The sequence below is a fragment of the Aphelocoma coerulescens genome, chromosome 3 (assembly GCF_041296385.1).
Source record: "Aphelocoma coerulescens isolate FSJ_1873_10779 chromosome 3, UR_Acoe_1.0, whole genome shotgun sequence".
NCBI classification, from domain to species: domain Eukaryota; kingdom Metazoa; phylum Chordata; class Aves; order Passeriformes; family Corvidae; genus Aphelocoma; species Aphelocoma coerulescens.
Window position 1 is genome coordinate 56,916,204 of NC_091016.1, and position 19,711 is coordinate 56,935,914.

The 19,711-nt window shown below is 39.4% G+C and overlaps 1 protein-coding gene across 1 annotated transcript; it reads left to right on the top strand.

The window, feature by feature from the left end:
• The first annotated feature begins 400 nt into the window (after nucleotides 1–400).
• PPIL4 (peptidylprolyl isomerase like 4) lies at nucleotides 401–19,289 on the top strand. Its single transcript, XM_069010399.1, has 13 exons — nucleotides 401–496; nucleotides 970–1,037; nucleotides 1,123–1,187; nucleotides 3,013–3,130; nucleotides 5,038–5,180; nucleotides 5,525–5,621; nucleotides 7,051–7,167; nucleotides 7,974–8,098; nucleotides 10,370–10,436; nucleotides 11,274–11,385; nucleotides 12,915–13,011; nucleotides 13,383–13,521; nucleotides 19,017–19,289. The coding sequence occupies exons 1-13, from the start codon at nucleotides 427–429 to the stop codon at nucleotides 19,236–19,238; spliced, it is 1,440 nt and encodes a 479-aa protein (XP_068866500.1). The 5' UTR covers nucleotides 401–426; the 3' UTR covers nucleotides 19,239–19,289.
• The last annotated feature ends 422 nt before the right edge of the window (nucleotides 19,290–19,711 follow it).

A 19,711-nucleotide genomic window follows, 5' to 3' on the forward strand; every position in this document is an offset into this window, starting at 1 on the left:
AGGAGTCATCACCAGGTTTTCATAATTGTAAGTCCAGCTTCTTGTGCTTGGGCACAGCAGTTCAGCATGATTCAGTAGCATACAAGAGCATGGACTGAGCTAAGGACTGCCCCGGAAGACGGTGGATTCACTATCCCTGGAGGTGTTTAAGGAACGACTGAGTGTGCCAGTTAGCTCTCAGCTTGGACTCGATCTCAGAGGGAGGTATTTTCCAACCTCATTGATTCTGTGTGAAAGTATGCAAGGATCTTACATATCAACAAAGAACACCCTGCCTTAATTTTGACACATTCCACGCTTTCCACCACCGGCGCCCTTGGGGCCGCCGGGACAGCCCGTCCCGCCCCTGACGGCCCGCGGGGTCCTCCGCGCCGGCAGAGGGCGCGCCAGCCGCGGGCGGTGCGGTGCGGGCGGTGCGCAGCGGCCATGGCGGTGCTGCTGGAGACGACGGTGGGCGACCTGGTCATCGACCTGTACACGGAGGAGCGGCCCCGCGGTACGAGCCGAGCCCGCCGGCACCGGGATCGCCCCTTCCCCCCCACCCCCCGGCACCGAGTTTCCCCTTGCGCCGGCGGGCGGGCGGGCGGCGGCCGCGAGCGGGCCAGAGGCCGGGAGGCTGCAGACAGCGCTTCCGGCCGCAAATGTAGCGTCTACTAAACCGGCGGGCTGCCGTGATCTTCTTTCTGAAGTTTCTTTTCTTTGAAAAGAAACGGGGGGTGGGGGAAGTGTGTTTCTGTATAACGAGCCGTGTTTAGGGTTCTTTGAATCGCTAGAGATGATTTGTAGGACGGGAGGAAATGTTACTTCTCCTTTGAGCATTTCTCTCAGCGTTTATAGGTTGTACCCTGATAAGTTTCGACCCAGCCTGCTCCCAAACCACTGTCCTACATATGAAACTAGGTATCTGTTACATCTATTCTTACTGTGTCTGGAGCTTCCTTTTGTAAATGTTGGAATGATTTGTTACAGCTTGTCTGAATTTCCTGAAGCTCTGCAAAGTCAAGTACTACAACTATTGTCTTATTTATAATGTACAGGTGAGTATTCTCGATTCCTTGTTTTTTGGTTCGTTTAAAATCACAAACATGAAATCAGTATCTTATATATTCTCCTTTGTGACAGAGGGATTTTATTATACAAACTGGTGACCCCATGGGAACTGGCCGTGGAGGGGAATCCATATTTTGGTAAGTATTTGTGTATAAAAATGATACATACATATGTATGTAGATATAGATATAGATATAGATATAGATTAGATATAGATATAGATATAGATATAGATATAGATATAGATATAGATATATCTCAACAGAGAATTTATGTAAGGGAGTAGGAGTTCCAGTTAGATTGTTTTCAGCTCTCTTGGAGCAGAATTACTGGTGGGAAATAAAAATGTTGATGCATAAGCTTCTTTGGTTGTCACACTTAGGTACCTTTTAAATTTCTATGCTGCCTTTGGCCATTTTTTCCTGGACATTGTTCTGTCTCTGACCTTAGAAGTGAAGTTACAAGTAACAACTTGTACCTACATTTCTTTCTGTTTAAAAGCTGGCAAATACCTATGCGTTTGGTAAGAGAAGTGCTCTGTAGAAGACAGAATCAGTTAGCATTGTTAATACATTTATTATTATAACAAAATGTACTAAATTGAGCATGAGTGGAACATAGAGGCTCTGCTTGATTTCCTCTGTGTCTAGGAAAGTGATTCCCTTACATATTTTAGGCATGTTGAATGTTTATAAGGAAATCGCTTTTCTGACTTATTTGTCCAAGACATTTTCAGTGGGCATGCAGACAAGAGTTGAAGAAACCATTCAAACAGCTAGGATGGAGCAAAGTGCACATGTTCTATGTGATTCCTTTGAAACAGTTGTTAAAAGTAGAATTAAAATTACAGAGCAGAACTAATTACTGGGGAGGTGCTGGGGAGCACAATATACAGCGATAAAGAGTTCAGCTGGAGCAGAGACAGTGTTGCTGGAGGAGTGTTGGGTTTTGTAAGTGAGTCTGTCAGAGCCTCTTAAATACAAAACCTGGAACTCATGGATCCATGAATCACCACTCCAATGATCCTGGAAGCAGTGTAACTGTGCTAAGCAGATGAAAGTCTCGGTTGGTAAATTTGCAAGACTTGAGCTGTCTCTGCACACAAGTAGATTAGGTTTGTTTTGATATTCTGCTCTGTTACAAGTCTTCTGAGACTCACTGTTATGGCAAATGGGGAAGTACAGTGTGATGAGAGAGTGTCAGATCCTGGCTGGCACTAGCTTGGAGTAGGTCAGTTCATCTCTTGTACCTGTTTGCTACTGCTGCAGTCCATGAAACTGGAGTTTCTGTTCTTGCAGGCAAAGTTTTAGGATCTTCTCTTCATAGAGGCTAACAGCTGCTTGCAAAATGAGTTTAAACACAACACTGTCCTTAAATTTGGGCAAATACGGGTATTGAGCATGCCTCTGTCAGTTTATGGAATGAGATGAAATAAGTGGTATCAGAGTTAGACTTAAAAAATTAAAAAGAATGCAACAATTTGCTATATCCTGTATATCCCAAATTACTGCATGTAGTCCTGTCTGTATGATGAACTGATCTTACACATAGATTTATTGGTTTTGCATTTATCTTGGAAGATAAATTTTTTGACATAAATTACTCCCATTTTTATACTGTGGGAGAACTTACTTTTACAGAACCTACTTGAGATGTGTTGTCACTTCATGCCTCAGACAAATGTTAGATACTGCATTTAAAAACATATAAATTTACCCCCCATCCCTCCCAGCCCCAAAAAAGCTTCTGTGAAGTGTCCAAAAAAAAAAAGTGTTGTTCCCTGTAATATAAACTGTGTGAGTGTACAGGTCCATAAATATGTGCATGGGTGCAATTCTAGGTTTATTTGAAGGCCAATGTAAAAATTGTTTGAGATGTCATTTACACTTTTACAATGTTTGATTAGCTCACTTTTAAAAAAATCCTATTTCTTGTAACATATTTGTTACATATTTTTTTCAGTCAACTGTATGGTGATCAAGCTAGATTTTTTGAGGCAGAAAAGATGCCAAGAATCAAGCACAAGAAGAAGGGAACTGTGTCCATGGTGAACAATGGCAGTGATCAGCATGGATCACAGGTGAGCATATGGTGTTGGTACAAATCTAAGTAACTAAAATGAAAATTCCATGAGTTTACAAAAGCACAACAATGACAGTGTCATGTCAATAGCATCATCTTGTAATACAGTCAAAAGGCATGTAAGAAACCAGCCATAGCTAAATATTTTGCATAGCATTCCAGGTGCCAATGGGTATTTGGTTACAGATAGAGAAATTAAAATGCTCAGATTCAAATCCTGTCCTAGATTAATTTTATTTGCTAGTACTCAGTCCTGTGGTTTTTTTCTTTATTTCTTCCTCTATGTTAATACGTTGATGTGATTTTGCCAGTGTATAAAATGGTCAGGAAAAAAAATCTGTAGTTAAATGGAAGTGAAAATTAAGGAAACTGGGTTTTGAAATAATGTTGGAATGTTCTGGTTATGACTTTGTGTTAGTTTGGAAACTGAAATCATATCACAGTTTCTCCTGTATGGTTACATGAAAGTAAGCATAAATAATGTAAGTTTACAGTGTTACCCCAGTGCTGGTATAAAACAGTTTTTGAAAGTGGTCTTTTTCCTTTTGCTGTTTGCTGTTCACACACACAAAGTTTTTGCTGTGGGTAATTCTTTTACTTATTTTGTAAGGGTTTTTTATATTTAAAGCTCATAAAACACTATTATTTCTATATTATTATTTTAGGTGCATTGTCACTTCTGTGAATTAAAATGCCTCACTTGTAATATCCATATATTTTAATTTTTAAAAAGAGGGATTTTTAATAACTACAGAACAATTTTTAAAAAGGTAGGGTTTTATTCCAGCTAGAGCTTGTAATATGTGCAGATAATTTTGCTACTTCTCTGCATTGTGTATATTAAGTTGCATGGTTGGGAAATTTAGGAAAAAGAGATGACATTTGTATTTATATTTAAAATGCAACCTGCTAGTGTATATGCAGGCACATGGGAATGAATGCTGTTCCCAAGAACATTATTGCAGCTTCTTCCTTGGGAAAGAAAAGTTCCAGTGAGGAATTACATGGAGTTGCCTTACAAGTACAGTGTAGCTTAATGTAACCTGTACCAAATACTAACCTGTCTTAAGTGTGTTGTAGAGAGAATGAGGAGCAGGATGTTACCAGTCAGACTGTAAAGTGTGGGTGCAATGGTTGTATTGTTATTTGTGCATATCTGCCTCTTCCTCCCTCCTTCATTACCAAGTGCTCTCTATCTTTAATTTGTTACCAAGTGCTCAGCTGGTATCAATTTTCATAGTTTCAGTTTTGCCTTAAAGTGAAAGATCTGATTTGTGATAAAATACTTTCCAGTGCCAGTTCGAGTTGATCTAAGTCAGTATGTGCTAGTTCTTCTCTCAATGCTACTGCATCCTGTTTTTCAGGAGACAAGGGATTGTGGAAGAAAGGAAAAAGGTCTGGATAGAATTAGATAAAGGTAGTACTATGGGAGTTTTTGCCAAATTTATGAAAAAGTACCTGCTGAGTGCTGCTTGGTGATCAGGTGATTTGAGCTCAGCTCCCAAGGGGTAGCCTTGCTCCTTCAGTCCTCTCTCTTTCATTGGCTGTGATGCCAGTCACAACCTTTGCTGGTCTTGCTCAACAAACCTCCCCAGCAGGGAGCTCTCTGCTCCTCCTCTGCCCATCTGGTTTTGTGCCCGATTACCAATTCAAACCAAATCACAGAAGGGTCCAGTGAGCTGCACCTGCAGGCTCGTGCAGAGGGAGATTTCCTCAGGCAGTGGCTGTGAGCTGTAGGTTGGCTCACCACGTTCTCAGAGCTGATGGAAGAAGAGCAATCTTCTACAAAAGTTGGGAAGAGTTTTTTTCCCCCACTGAATTCAGTGAGAGTGTGTTAAGGTAAAAAAAAAAGCACAATCTGAGTTTCTCTATTTACTGTTCCTAGTTTTGTATCTCCTTTTGTAGTTTCTCATTACCACAGGGGAAAACCTGGATTACCTTGATGGTGTACATACAGTATTTGGAGAAGTGACAGAAGGCATGGATGTATTGAAGACGATTAATGAAACCTTTGTAGATAAGGATTTTATCCCATATCAAGATATCAGGTGTGACTGCTTTTAACTTTACTTTTTGAGGAATTGAATGAATTTACTTCTTTTTGGAACTAGATGAATATCATGATGTCAGGTGACCTGTACATGCTATTGCAAATAGTTTTTTACCCCAGTATTACTGGTAAAATAAACAAGTACTAAATAAACAAGTATATATGAAAATATTCAGTTATGTTGCCCTTACAAAAGCATCAGTGCTAGAATTTACAAGCACACAGGTTGTTTGGCTGTTTGGGATACAACTGAGAATTAGTGGGGCTGGTTTGCTGTTAGTTGGGTAAACCAAGTTTTACTTGCATGTAATCAATGCTGATCTCGATTTTGTTTTCTCTAAGGATAAATCACACAGTAATTTTAGATGATCCCTTTGATGATCCACCTGGCTTGTGTGTTCCTGATCGCTCTCCAGAACCTACAAAGGAACAGCTCGATGTGAGTGTTCGTGACAGGAAAAAGTTGGAAGAAATAATTAAATAAGTTTATCTCAATTAGTGTCCAGCACGGATTTGGCCAAAATAAGAAATCAGTCTTAAAGATTTTGTCTCTCAAGTCTATGTCCTGAAAGACCTACACAATTTTTCACACAGGAGGTGTTGTTCAGCTGTGCCAGCTTGAGTTCTGATATGTCAAGTGCTTGTCAGTTATTTGGAGCTACTGCTGTGTTTAATCAAATGCAGCTGCTTAACCTTTGAAGAGAAGGATAAAAGCATGACTTGGATGTTCTCCCCTGTGGCTCTGGTGGAGTTAGGTTTTGAAAGCTGTGTTTTAGGTTTCTATTTACAGTGTAGATAAGCAGAACATTCAGAATATTCAACATTGGTATTACTGGTTTTCTGTATACTCTGGTAGAAGACAAAATATAACTAACATTATTAATAACATAATTAATATTAAAATGGTTACTGCTGTTTTCCTTTTAAATGTGAATGGTCTGTATTTCAGTGGAAGTAATCTTGGTCATTCTTTGAGTTATATGTGCAGGCACATGTACTGTTGTGGGCTGTTTGTTCAAACAGAAGGAATTTTCTAAAAAATAATTGCAATTATTAATAATTTATCCATAGTATGCAGTTGCAGAAGTTGTATGTGAGATTATTTCCTTGTATGGAAACAAGAAATTAGTTAATTAACTGGAGAGAATATTGTTTATTTTTAAGCTTAATAGATACAAGATTGAAATTAGGGTTTCACGCGTGCACTATGGTTAATCTCTGATGTATCTTCAGATATGTTAAGAATAAGGTATATAATAGCTCACTGCCAGCTGCATAGAGATGTGAAGACTTGTACTGAGTTCTCTTCCCTTGTAGCCTGCCTGAAGATACCCCTTTTGGCATAGAAACGTCTATAAGAAAGGCATCTCTATTCTAGAGTTGCTGGTGAGAAGAAAAAATTAAACCTCAAGTCCTGCCTAGGTATAGATGTGTAAAAACAAAATTACTATTGTGATGTATTCTATTTAATGTCTTGCTAGACACAACAGATATTTGCTGTGTTCCTTACCTTCCTTTCTGACAGGAGCTATGTGGATTAGAAATGAGTTAACACTTGTGGTGAGATGTTGAGTATTAGGTGGGCTTATAAAAGAATTTAGAATTTAGATCACTGAATATGGTTCAGACTGGTGATGGAAGTTCAGAAATAGTTCACAGTGCCTGAAATACAAGGATAACATCATCTCTTTTTTTCTAATCTAAGTGGGAAGAACAGAATGAAAGCCCAGTTCTGTAAACATACAGTGCTTAAGCATTTTTCATGTCTTGAGGGGTGAGGGGAGAGGTCATCCAAGTAATAGTTGGAAAGTGAGAAAGAATTTTTGGCCATGGCTTGGTAATAAATAGCCTTTTCCTTCATTTTTCAGAGTGGCAGAATAGGAGCAGATGAAGAAATTGATGACATGAAAGGACGGTCTGCAGATGAAATAGAAGAAGTTCAGGCAGAAAAAGAAGCAAAAACTCGTGCCATTCTTCTGGAAATGGTGAACTTCTTTCTGTATTTACCTTTTTAGATCTTATTCCAGTGTGTGTGCATGTTACTAAGTCTAGGGGGATGTGTACTACTTATCTTGAAATTATTTATCTGGTGATGATGTCATGTTTCAGAATCTGCTGTTAAATATCTGTTGTACAATGAAAGGATTGAGCATGAGCACTCATGTTGTGGTTTTCTGGTAAAACCAATGATACTTCATTGTCAAAGTGGGCCAGCGGAGGCTTTCTAAAAACTTGCTAGAAATGCATCCAATTAAAAAATGTACACATATGTAGTGTGCTGCTGCATACCTCCAGTCCTGGCAGAGGTTTAGCATGTGTGGGAGAGAGCTGAGCTAGTTTGTGACAAACTCCAGAAAAGCATACAAACCATTGAAGGATGAGTGGATCCATCTCACGTCTTTACAACTACCAAATTCAAATTTATGGTGAATAGTTTGCAGCAGAGACTAGTTCCAAGGTCAAGCCAGATGTGGCCTCAAGATTGCAGAAGATTTGTAGGGACAAAAAGGGTACGCTTCCACCTTTTAGAACTGTCTGTCTGTTATGTTAAGAACAGGAAAAGCAAAGTCGAATGTATTTGTGAGCTTCCATGGAGTCCAGTGGTGGAATTGCAAATAAGTAATAAATGTTAGGTGCTATTTTTTGTGACACTGAGTAGGAAAAATATTTTATTAAGTTTTGATTTTGTGATGGGAATGCGAGATGATGCAAAAGATGTGTTCCCAGTGTGCTGTGCTGCTTGTAGAGAGTTTTAGGCAGAAGTGATGAATGTCTTTTTTCTGTATCCCAGGTGGGAGACTTACCAGATGCAGACATCAAGCCGCCAGAAAATGTGCTGTTTGTTTGTAAACTGAATCCTGTGACCACAGGTGAAGACCTGGAAATAATATTTTCACGATTTGGTCCCATTAAAAGGTAATTGTGATAAAAGGGAAAACCTTCTTTGTTGAAACTCAGCTTGCTTTCTCCCAGTCTGTTTAGGTTTGGCTGTTAAGGAGTAGTCTGGTGTCTCAGGAGATTTATGTTCTGTTTGGATAGAGACCACAACAATGGGGATACAAAGGCAGATCTAGCTAGATGAGTATCATGTCCCAGCAGTGGTTTTAAGGGAAAGCCTAGGGAAGTGTAGGAACCAAGAAAGCGCATGACACTCCTCCCTGCCCCATGTCCTCTCACTCCTTTTGGCAGTTTTTATATCAGATGCTTAACGAGCTGGATACAGTCTCTGGGTTTTTCTTTCCTGTGGGAGTATGTATGGTTTGGGATAAAGCAGCAAACGTCTGTGGCATCTGATATACTCCTTGTAAGATGTTCCTCATTCCTACTGCCCTTCTCAGTTTTGACCTTGGCTTCTAGTAGTTTCATCTGATAGCAGTACAAGGAGCAATCAGAAGACAGGATGGGCAATGAAATCTGCTTTCCTGCACTCCTCTGTCCTACACCCCAAAGTTATTTTTTTTCCATGCTAAGAGCACTAGTCTACATATCCATGCTTCTTTGTAGTGGAGACTTCCTTACCTTGTTTCGCTTTTCTTAACCTTTTCCTTTTCTTTTCCTTTCATCACAAGATAAGAGAACCAGAACTGCACATGGTTTTAAAGAAATTACAGATTTACAGTGGAACAGTTTTGTTCTCTGTATTACTCTCAACTCCTTTTCTAGTGAATGCTAAAGCTGTTTTTTTCCTTTGAGATTTTTGTTTACAATATACAGTTAGGGTTCCATCCATGCATATCTTGTTGCATTTATTTACATCATATTGAGGTAATTTGCTGTTTTGTTGGTCTTGTAAAGGCTCTCTGCAATTTCCTCAGTCTTTATTTTTGCTACCTTTAACAATTTAATATCATCAGCACAATTTAGTACCATCAGCAAACTTTGAATTAATTTACTCTTACCTGGTCTTTTGCATGTTTATCGATGCAAAGGTGTTCCTTATGCCCTTGCTGCTTACTTTCCCCAAAAGCCTTTGGTGCAGCAGTTTATTAGAATTTGCAGAGGGATTTCAAAAGACTGCATGGAATTCATCATCATCACCACAACACATGAGCATATTGACTCTCTCAGAGCACTTTACTTAAGTGTATTCAGGTGGTCTGGAGTAGGTCCTGTGTATTGAGATGGATGCTAACTCTATTCTGCTTGGAGTTTCTAGCAGTTTGTGCAGTACTGGCACACAGGCCTGCAGGCTCCCAGATCCTAAGCTATCCCAGATCTGTGTGTGTGGGTGAAATTGGCATTATGTGCCACTCTTACAACTCCAGCATGATTTCTCTATGCCTTAGGGATTTCTAATTTTTTTTCCTCTCTCAGTTTGTTTACTACCTCTTTGGCAGACCTCCCACTTTCAGATAGGTTCTCGGAATAATCCATGAAGGAGAGTTCTTGCACAAAGCCATTCTTCCTTCTGCTGCAAAGAATTCCTATAGCTTGTCTGAATAGCATTATGTACTACTTCTTTTCTTTTTCTTTTCCCCGCAGCTTTTTGATTGTAGATCCTGATTTGTCACTTCCTCAGTACACATAGGGGAGGTCTCTCATTATTAAGTCTCACCTTGATGTCACATTTCCTGCCCTTCTTGCCTCCTTCAGTATCCTGTAGTCAGAATTCTTATGTCAAGTACAAGAGTTGGGTAATACTGATGCAATATTGTATTCTTCCCATTTTGCTCTACTTACTTAGTACTTTCAGGCTTCTTATTTTTGGCCAGTGACCTGCCTGATAAAACGATAAGCTGCTAAACAGGTGCTTTCTAAGAAGAGAAACTTTGTCACAGGATGTTTGTTTAAACTTTGCTTTAAATGACTGAGAAAACAGAATGTGAAATTTCTTGTCTTGCATTAGTGAAATGCAAAAAAATGAATAACAAACAGCAATGTTGGAAAATACATTTTGTTTCACCAATTAGAAATTCATCTCTAGTTCTACACTTCGTGGTAGCCACTTGGGAGTTTACTGTAGTTGCTCAAAATAGTGTCTCATGCATTTTTTTCTTGCAGATGCCCCCAGATCAGTAGAGGCTCTCAGAATCAAGTGTTATAATACCTTCAAGGTGTTTTGGCTTTGTGGGTTGGGGTTTTGGGGTTTTTCTTTTAACTTTTACTCTCCCTTTTAAGCAGTGCTGTCCTATCTTACATTTTTTTCTCCAACAGCATTAACATTTTAATTTCATATCAATTTTTCAGCTGTGAAGTGATCCGAGACTGGAAGACTGGCGAATCTCTTTGTTATGCTTTCATTGAGTTTGAAAAGGTATGGGGTCTCAGTATAAACTGTATCTAGATTCTGCATGTAAAAGCCCCTTTTTGGTGTACTTCCTTTAAGGAAAAACACTTGACATCTTCAAGTGTGGAGTAGCTAATATTTACTCTTACTGACTTAGTTATACAAGTTGTAGGTCCTAAATGAGACAGACGTTTAAGTCTTTCTCTGTTGGAGCAAGCAGTGCAAAAATGTTCTTAGGTTGTCTTGAAACCAGTGGGAGGGGATCAGGCCCTTTTTTTCCCCAGAGCACATGAGGACTTTGAAGAGTTAAAGAAGGGAATGCTAGGAGCATGCAGCATAAAGAGAGGAGGGTGTATGGAATAAGATAGGTCAGTGTGTACAGTAGTGTTCTCTTCTGGGCTTGTAAATGATGCTTGCGGTATCAACACACTGCTCTTACTGTGAGACTGATGGCAGTAGTTCTCTTGGTGGTGCATAGCTTTGTGTGTGCTGGTATCTCTCATCTGTGAGGAAAACACTGGAAAAGTGTTCTCACTTTTCTTTAGCCTACTTATGTAGTTAAAATGGAGCTTTTATTAGTTGTCCTATTTTCCATTCTTTTTTTCCTGAATGTATTACATGTGCCAAACATGTAGCTGGATTGGCAAATTTTTAAAACAGTGAAATGAACTGAAGAATTGGGATTTGAAATGCTGATATTCAGACAAAGCATAACTATTTATTTTGAAATGGTACAATGCAAGACCTGTAGTGCTTTAGTCATTTCAGAAAGAAATGTATGCCACTGCTGAATTTGTGTTCAAGCTCTTCAGTGAATATTCCTATGAAATAATTATGACTCAAGATTTTCCTGGTTAATATCAGGAGGAAGACTGTGAGAAAGCCTACTTCAAAATGGACAATGTGCTGATAGATGACAGACGGATACATGTGGATTTTAGCCAGTCTGTTGCAAAGATTAAATGGAAGGGAAAAGGTAGGTACATTTGTAATTCTTTGATCCTCATAACTTAATAATCCATGACTTGTAAACTAAGCATTATATAAAGAGTTAGGAATTTAAATCATCTCATCTTCAGGGCTATCAATTTCCCTGGTACTGTAATAAATAGTGCAACACAGTTGTTAGCTCTTCCCTTCATTTGTTTCATAAGAAAAACTAGAGGGGTTTCCTACTGTTACGTTAACATTGCATTGCCACTGATTGCCTTTTTAGTCAATGTATTTTTGCCACTAAAACACTTTTTTGTCTCAAACTTTGGACATTATTTTTTATATATTACTTATTAGCAAAATAATATGACAATAATTGTTATTTTCTAGTTTCTTTTCTTTATTCACTGTATGATAATCAGGTGTATACAAGAAAAAGTCAGTATTCAGGCCAGGGATTTCTGCTCTATCACCTCCTGTAGGTCAAACATACTGAATGGCAGGCAGGTTGTATGTTACAAAAACCCATTTTCAGGTGTTTGAGGATGTTTTGGAAGGAAAAGGATGGTGGAAGAGGTGGATGCAGTGGTTATTTGATTACTGGGGGCATGAAGAAAACACTGGACTTGGAGAGGTGTCTGTGCATTGCATTGGTGACATTCTTGTGTGTGGTCTTATAAAAATGCAGTCAGCCCTCAGTTGTTGGCATGCAGTTTCTCCAGGTGGGGTTCTGGTCATGAATACTGGGGTACTGGAGCTTGCCCTGCACAGAGCTGAGATGACTCTGTATTCTGTCTGTACCAGATACTGCAGTGCATCCTGTATTGACTGCCTGCGTGGGAAACTCCGTCTGAGGTCTAAATTGTCCAAAATATTGGAAAACTAACTATATTGCCGTCTTGTGCTTCTATGCTACCCAAAAAAATGACCTTCCTACCCTCGGTAGTGGTTTCTGGCCTAGCCAGTGAGTGTTGCAGTTCTAAGCGTGGCCGTGGGAGGGCAGCACATTGCTGTAGTTTGTTGATCTGTGCACTGGTACTTCAGTGAGTGAATGGAAACTGAAGTCTGTAGTGTCCCTCTTTAAATCTAGACGTGAACAACTTTTTTTTCTTAGTTTTCTGTTTGAATTCTTAAGCTGCTGTCTCAGAAGTTTCCCCTCAGTGCAGACCAGAGCAAAAAGTCATTTAATAATGAGAACAGTCTGTGGGCTTTCATGGTAACAGAATTTTAAGTAGTGTGATATAGGACCTGTAATAAAAATGGGCCTAAGCCAGTTGCTGAAGCCTGCTTTATGATCCTCTTCATGTGTTGTCTGTGCTGGACATGAATGAGGAGAAAGCTGGATGTTGTTCAATGGGATCTGCAAGCAAGAGAAGGACAGAACATCACAGTTTGTCCTGCTCTTTTCTACTCTGTTACGCAGATGTCAGTGTTGTTTCTGGAACTAGATCCTTCTGTGGACCTCTCTATGGTTATAAACAGCCCATAAATCATAATCAGAACTTAATGATAGCTGTGAGTCTTGGTTGTGTTTGTGGTTAGAGTGAAATGAATATATTTTTCTGTGGACAGGTGGGAGGTATACCAAGGAAGATTTCAAGGACTATGAGAAGGAACGTGACAAACCTTCAAAACTTGCGCTGAAAGAGAAGGTAAAACCAAAGCAAGAGTATCCTTTTCTGCTCAAAGGTACTTTTTGAATTAAGTAGAGTTTATGAAAACCACCTGGAAAAAACTTCTTATTTTTAAAGCCTGCCAAATGGATGTTTCCCTGCTACTTCATATAACCATTTGGTGTTTGAGATGTAATTAAGCATTTTTTGTTTTTCACATTATAAGCTTTGATGAATTTAGTCAAATCAGAATATGCTGTTTCACATCCATGTTGTGTGCAGGTAAATAATGCTTTGAGTCTGAAATACGTGTTAAGTCTTGGTAAACTCATGTCAGATAAACAGGGATTTGTTTGCTTCCCGGGCTGTTGTGTTCTGCTCCTTACTGATATTGGGTAACAAATCTGTCCTTAACCAACCCCATCAGCACCAAGTATGACCTTGTGCTGGATGAGGATGTAGAAGAGTCTCATACAAGTCAGTCACACTTGGCTAAAAAACAAAAGAAGAAAAAGCACCACCACTCTGAAGATGAAGATGACGACAAGAGGACCAAAAAATCTAAGGTACTTCCCTCTTCATGCATTAACCTTATGCCTGTTCATTGTTTTCCTCATGAAAGAAGCCAGGAAAAAAAAGTCTGATATTGAATAAGGACATGACGTGCAAAGTCCCATGTAAAACACAGCAGTTATAAACCTTCAGAAGGCTGATGTTAATATTTGATTATGAAAGAGGGTTTCCAGATCCTCCTGGACTTTTGAAGCTTGGCATGTCTAGATGGCTTTTTGCCAAAACATCCTGAAGAGGTAATGTAGCCTCTCGTAAAGTAGGGGATCTTTAGCACTTTGAACCTGTTGTTCACATATTCCCAGTCATAAACTAGTAGTTAACCATATTTCCGGACTGTAGGCTATTTCTCATTTTCTTGCCAGACCATCTTATGTTGGGTTTTTCCTATATGGAGTTTGGAACACAGTCTCTTTACATTATCTTTCTGTATTTGTCCTTAACTGTTTTGGAAGTGTTTGTGTAAAATCTACATGTGGGCTTACTTACATCTGTAATGTGCAAGCATATGGTGCTGTGAGGCTGGGACTGTGGAGGAGAGCACCAGGAGACAGTAGTTCTGTCATTCATTAGTTCCACTGCAGCCTGTCATTTCTGTGCACTTGGAATAGTCAAGATGTGGTGTTTCTGGGAAACAAAGTCTGCAGTGAGAAAGTGGAGGGTTAACCACCACTGAAGTGAGCATTAGGAAGAATTGAGCTAAGCTGAAAAAGAAAAAAACCTGAACCCTGCTATTTTAACAGTGCAAGTTTTATGAGTGAGAACAAACCTGTGTTCTAGCAACTTTGCAGAAAGTGAAAGTTTTAGCCACAGCATATCAGGCCATTGTCCCATCCTGAGTTTTGAGTACTGCTGTAAGATCTGTGTACACAGAGCATACATGATTCTGTTCTTATACATCACTTCTTGCTGGGATGCTTAAAAGTATTTTTTCTCATGAACATCAGCAATTAAAATCTTTCTGTGCCAGCAGTAAGCCCTATTGCTCATTCATGGACACAGGCTTTTTGTCACTGTACTAATTCAGTCAGGGTCCTTTGAGTGGAGGGGAGGGACTTTTTCAGATCGGTAAAGTCTTGACTGGAGCATGTACATACAAGAGATGTTGACTAATGTTGGTTTTGTCTTCCTCCTGACTGGCTGAGTGAAACTGTTGCTTTAGCCTTCTTGAAACAGGTATTTTTGCTGCTAATCTTTGTTCCTGGTTGTTCAGGAATTACACCCATGGAACTGGCTGATCATGCATTATCAGCAGAGAATATTTTAAAATCGTTTAGAAGTCTTCACCCCTGCAGGTGGCACAGAAAGTGCTGGCAGCAATAGGTTGTCAACATCTGTTCTAATTGTTGGAAAGGGATTGTGAGACTTCGTAGCAGAAAAACATGAACAAGGACAGAAGGATTCCTGGTTCTATTTTCAGGTTCTGGAATAGAATATATTCTAGTGCTTGACTATGTGAGCTCCTCTGTGTTTATGTGTATCTTTTTGTGATTTAGTCACCTGCTCCTGATGTGGTTTGATCTCACAGTCTGCTCCTGCTGTGTTCTGGTATCTTCTTTCCCACAGCTTTCTTCTCTCTTAGTCATCTTTACCTATTTTGCTATAAGTAGCTTAGCTTTCTTATGCCCAAAATCACAGATGGAGGCTTACTTCTATTCTCTGATGGCAAGCATCGTAGTTCCCTCTTAAAGCTGTGAAAATTAATTTCTGGGAAGAATTTTTCTCTCTGGCTTTGAATATTCTCATGAGTGTGTACGGTACTGTTAGAAGCTTAACAAGACGAGAAGCCCGGGCCCCTGGCGGGGGGAGAGAGATGCAGTCCAACCAAGATGATTGATAAGAGCAAACTCTATTTATTAGCAGTCCAAAGGCACTTATATAGTATACCAGTTTGTTAACTCCTAAGTGGCTTAAAGCTTATCAAAACACATTTCTATTTCTACACAATTGGACTTACACTGGCAAGCTTCCATAGTCTTGTTATGATTAAAAGAATTCAATGTCCATCTCCCTTGTTCACTCCCGGATAGTACAGCTGCACTGTTTCAAAGCTCCCTCTTTGTTCCCAGCCCTGCTTGTTATTTTTCACACGGGGACTTTCCCATGGAGAGTTTTCTCACACACAAGCCTTTAGCTTCCAGGCCTATTGCTTGCACAGTTCTTTTATTGATCCCAATAATTCTATTTCCCAACACGGTACGATATGCACATACTGAGCAGTATGTACTAAGTCTCACACTCACAATATTTTGGGCATGGCCTCTTTAGTGAAATCAGCAGGCAGTTTAGATGACAAATCCTGTTTAGCATATACAAAATTGGAGTGTGTTCAGTGTGAATAGTGAGTCCAGCACAAAGCATAGCAGGATGGAAACTTTTTAGTGAATGGTAGCATTTTTAGTATAGGCAAAGAAAGCATTCTCCCATAACCCTATTTTGTAAATCACTGAATGTATTTGAGGTAAAAACTTTTAAATAAAACAGCAGCAGACCTTCCACAACTCATCAGCCAAAGATGACAGTAGCCATGCTTCATATAGAAACTTCCACCCCGTAGTCCGTAGCATGGCAGAGATTTTAATTAAGAGAGATCAGGGGCTTATAATGGGAAGTTCTGGCAACTGGAACTGCAGTTTGTGCTATCAACTCTAGCTATGACTTGAAGGGGTTTTATTTTCTCAATAGTTTCCATGATGTTGAGTTGTTTTTCTGTTCTCTTGCTGGTGTTACGTTGTTTTCTTTAGTATATTTTGACTCATCCTTTTCTTGGTCTGACACCTGTTTCCTGAATCTTTGGCCTCTGTGTTGATGTTTCAAGAATGTATTTTTCAGTCTTGTGCTGTTTGACTTGATTCCAGTGGGTAGAAGAGGTAGGGTGCTGGGGCTTACTTTTAGTAGGCAACAGGATGTGGGTCTGGGGCAGGAGGGTGGACTCCCATGTGGGTTTGTGAATAGGATTTGGTAGAGTTTTTTTGAATACAGGTCATGCTTCCGCCTGAGATAGATATTATGACTTCGTTCCCCTTCCAGTTTTTTCTGTGTGTTTTCTCTTGGATTTTATTTTTTAAGATAACTGGATCTGTGAAGTAGTATAGCCTATCCAATAGATTTTTGTGAGACATAGGGACTTCCTGATTTCAGATTTCTGCAGTGCATGGTTTTGGCAGAGGTACTGATTTTTCTGGTTTTAATTTCCTGCTTTTACTGCTTATTGGACACTGTTCCCTTTATATTCAGGGTCAAGTTTTATCAAAATTCCCCCTCCCCCCCCCCCCCCCAAAAAAGGCACTCTGGTTTGTTTGCTCCTTTTAACCTTTAGCTAGTGTGTATAATGTATGTGAGAGGTGGAAAATGCATTCTACTTTTGTGGCCATGATATTTATAGTTATTTCACCTGCAGCTGCTGGTTAGCCAGTTACTACTTTTGACAAAATCAGACATGAACTTCCAGAGCAGCATCTTTCCCTCTTTCCTTATTTCCTTCTTCATGTGTGTTGCAACACAGTGCTGGATTAAGAATTGGGGTGATCATCACTTACTCGTGGACTGATGAGAGGCTGTGATCCTGGATTGAGAAATGCATATTTCAGCAGTAAGAGAGAGCCTGTTTTTAAGTAGGGATCTTTTTCTTCTTCCAAAACAGAATGTTTTTGAGTTTCGGGTATAAAAATTTGATTTCAAAATACCATTATTTTTAGTAATTTAGTGTGTTTTAAAAATGAGCTTTTTCTGTGCCAAAGACTAAAATGAAAAATCTTATTTAAGGGAAAATGTAACTTATGCTGGCAAGAAATTAAGATGCAATTCATTCTATTAATTCAAATTACACATTTTTTTCTTTACATTGTGATCATATTAGCTATATGTGGTGACTTTTTTGTGCTACTTTCAGACTTGTCCTGTATACCTGTACTTTAAATGCTTTTGTGAAGATTACTGTGCTTGTCTAACTCAATGCTTGTATGACTCCTTTCAGCAAGTTGTCCTTTTCTATGGCATTCAGTATGGGCTATTTGTCTGTAATTTGAAGTGTTCATTAACCTGTTCCTGTCCCCACTTAGCCAGTAGCCTGTCTCCAGCGTTTACTTGGTAGATTGTTCAACTGAGTGCTGTCCTGCTTTTCTCCCATTTCTCCCATGTGCTGGGAGGAATCTCCAGCAACAAACCTGTTAGGAGGCAGCCATACACCAAGCCCACTATTTCATTTTCTGGTCAATATTTTTTGTCTTGTTCCTCTCTACCCCTCCACCAGCATGTCCATCATCTGATGTTTACTGAGGCCTTGTCACAGATGGGCTTGAAACCTATTGGGCTTTTTCATACATATGGAGAGTGAGGCTTTTGGGTACAAGAGTAATATGGCTGTGCATCATTTTGAGGATGAATGGACAAAGCTCTTATAAGTAGCTGGAAGCACCACTGAGTCTTTTTGGCAGATCCAGATTTTAAAATCTGTACTGAAATAAAGTTTGATGTTAAAGATGTGGAATAGGCATTTGGCCACCACTGAGATTACTGTACCCAGCAGTAGCAGAATTTTTTTGTTACAGATCAAACCTGTGATTATTTGTGTGTCTGTTTATCCAGGGGGTTTATGTTGCTTATTGTAACCCTAGTATTTCAGTATTATCGATGTCATTCTAAAGGTGTTTGCTCTGGGAACCACCCCAGTCACTGGCTTTCTGCATAAAATCTGTTTGAAGTAGAGTTTTTTCACTTGTCTTTTAAATAAATGATGTTTGTTTGTTTGTACATGGAGTATAGGTTTTAGCCATACAGTTGTAAAGGCTGCTGTCAAGGTACATATTTAGAAAAATAATATCTGAAATGAGGAAAGAAATACTGTGTGATTTAATGCAGACATTTTTATTAATTCATATTGATCTGTGCTTAACAGTGCCGTTACTAAAATCCCATAAAATTGTATCTCTCTGTTAGCACATACAGTGATACTAAACTGTCAGGTTGTTCATTTTGCTGTAGCCTAGAATTTAGGCCGTTAAGAATTATTACAGGCAGGTCTTAAAAAAATGTTATGCATCTGCATAGCACTGGAATGCCTGTGGGGCTTGAACCAAAACTTACAGAAATACTTGCATTGCTTAGGTAAAAAATCCAATATCCAAATCTAGCTTACAGACTTGTTTGATGCTTGTGAAGAGTTTGGTAATATCCATCTGAGTGGAATCCCTGATATAACCAATTTTTGCTAAAGCTCCTTAGGCAGTACAAGAAGCATGCCTGACAGCCATGCTTTTTTTCCATAAACACTGACAGAAACTTACTTGTAAACTTACCTTTTTCAGATGGTTTCAGTGGGGTATTTTTGTGTTACCTTTTTCAAATCATCATGGATGTGAATCTCTTTAAGGTAGTATCAGCCGTAGCTAAGGAGCCAGCCTTAGTTCCTTCCTTCTCTAGTTCTCTTCATGCCTTTGTATGTTTTCCCCCTCTTGTTTGTAACTGCATTTCTGTCCAATTCCTTTGACAGGATTCTGACCGAAAGCATGAAGAACGCTGTAGGGAGAGGACCAAGAGTGACAAGAAAGACAGGCATCGGAGCCGCAGCCGTTCTCAGGAGAGAGATTACACTTACAGCAGACAAAAGGACAAATACAGAGAAGATGTCCGAGTAAGAGACTGGGATAAAAAAGCAGACAGAAGCAGAAGTCCTAAGAAATCGAAAGATAAAGAGAGATCCAAATACAGATGAAGGACAAGGAAAAAGAGGGGAAGTAAAATAATAAATTTAACTTTTTTCTTTTGTGATAGTGTTTTTTTTCTAGTACTTGCTGTAGTGTCTGACTGCAATATGCAGTAAGATTCTATAGCTTGATACCCCTCATTGGAACATGATCTGCTAATTCTAAAATTCAAGATGAATCGCTGCAAATTGCTCTACCCTGGGGTGCCAGTAGCAGTGCTTGGCTAGAGCATTTCAATGGACTGTGCAGAAAGAGAACTTCTTATTAAGATGATTCTTTGGGAAGGCTGGTATTAAGGAACAAAAGCAGCTGAAACCAGCCCATGGCAGAAAATTCTGACTATGCAGGCCAGGCCAGATGACCATAATCTCCAGACCTAAGCTGAGTGGGGATACTGAGGATATTTAATACAGGAATGTACTTTCTAGCAGCATCCGCTCTGTCTTTGCTTTGTTAAAAACAAAGCTGGAGTCCAACATCT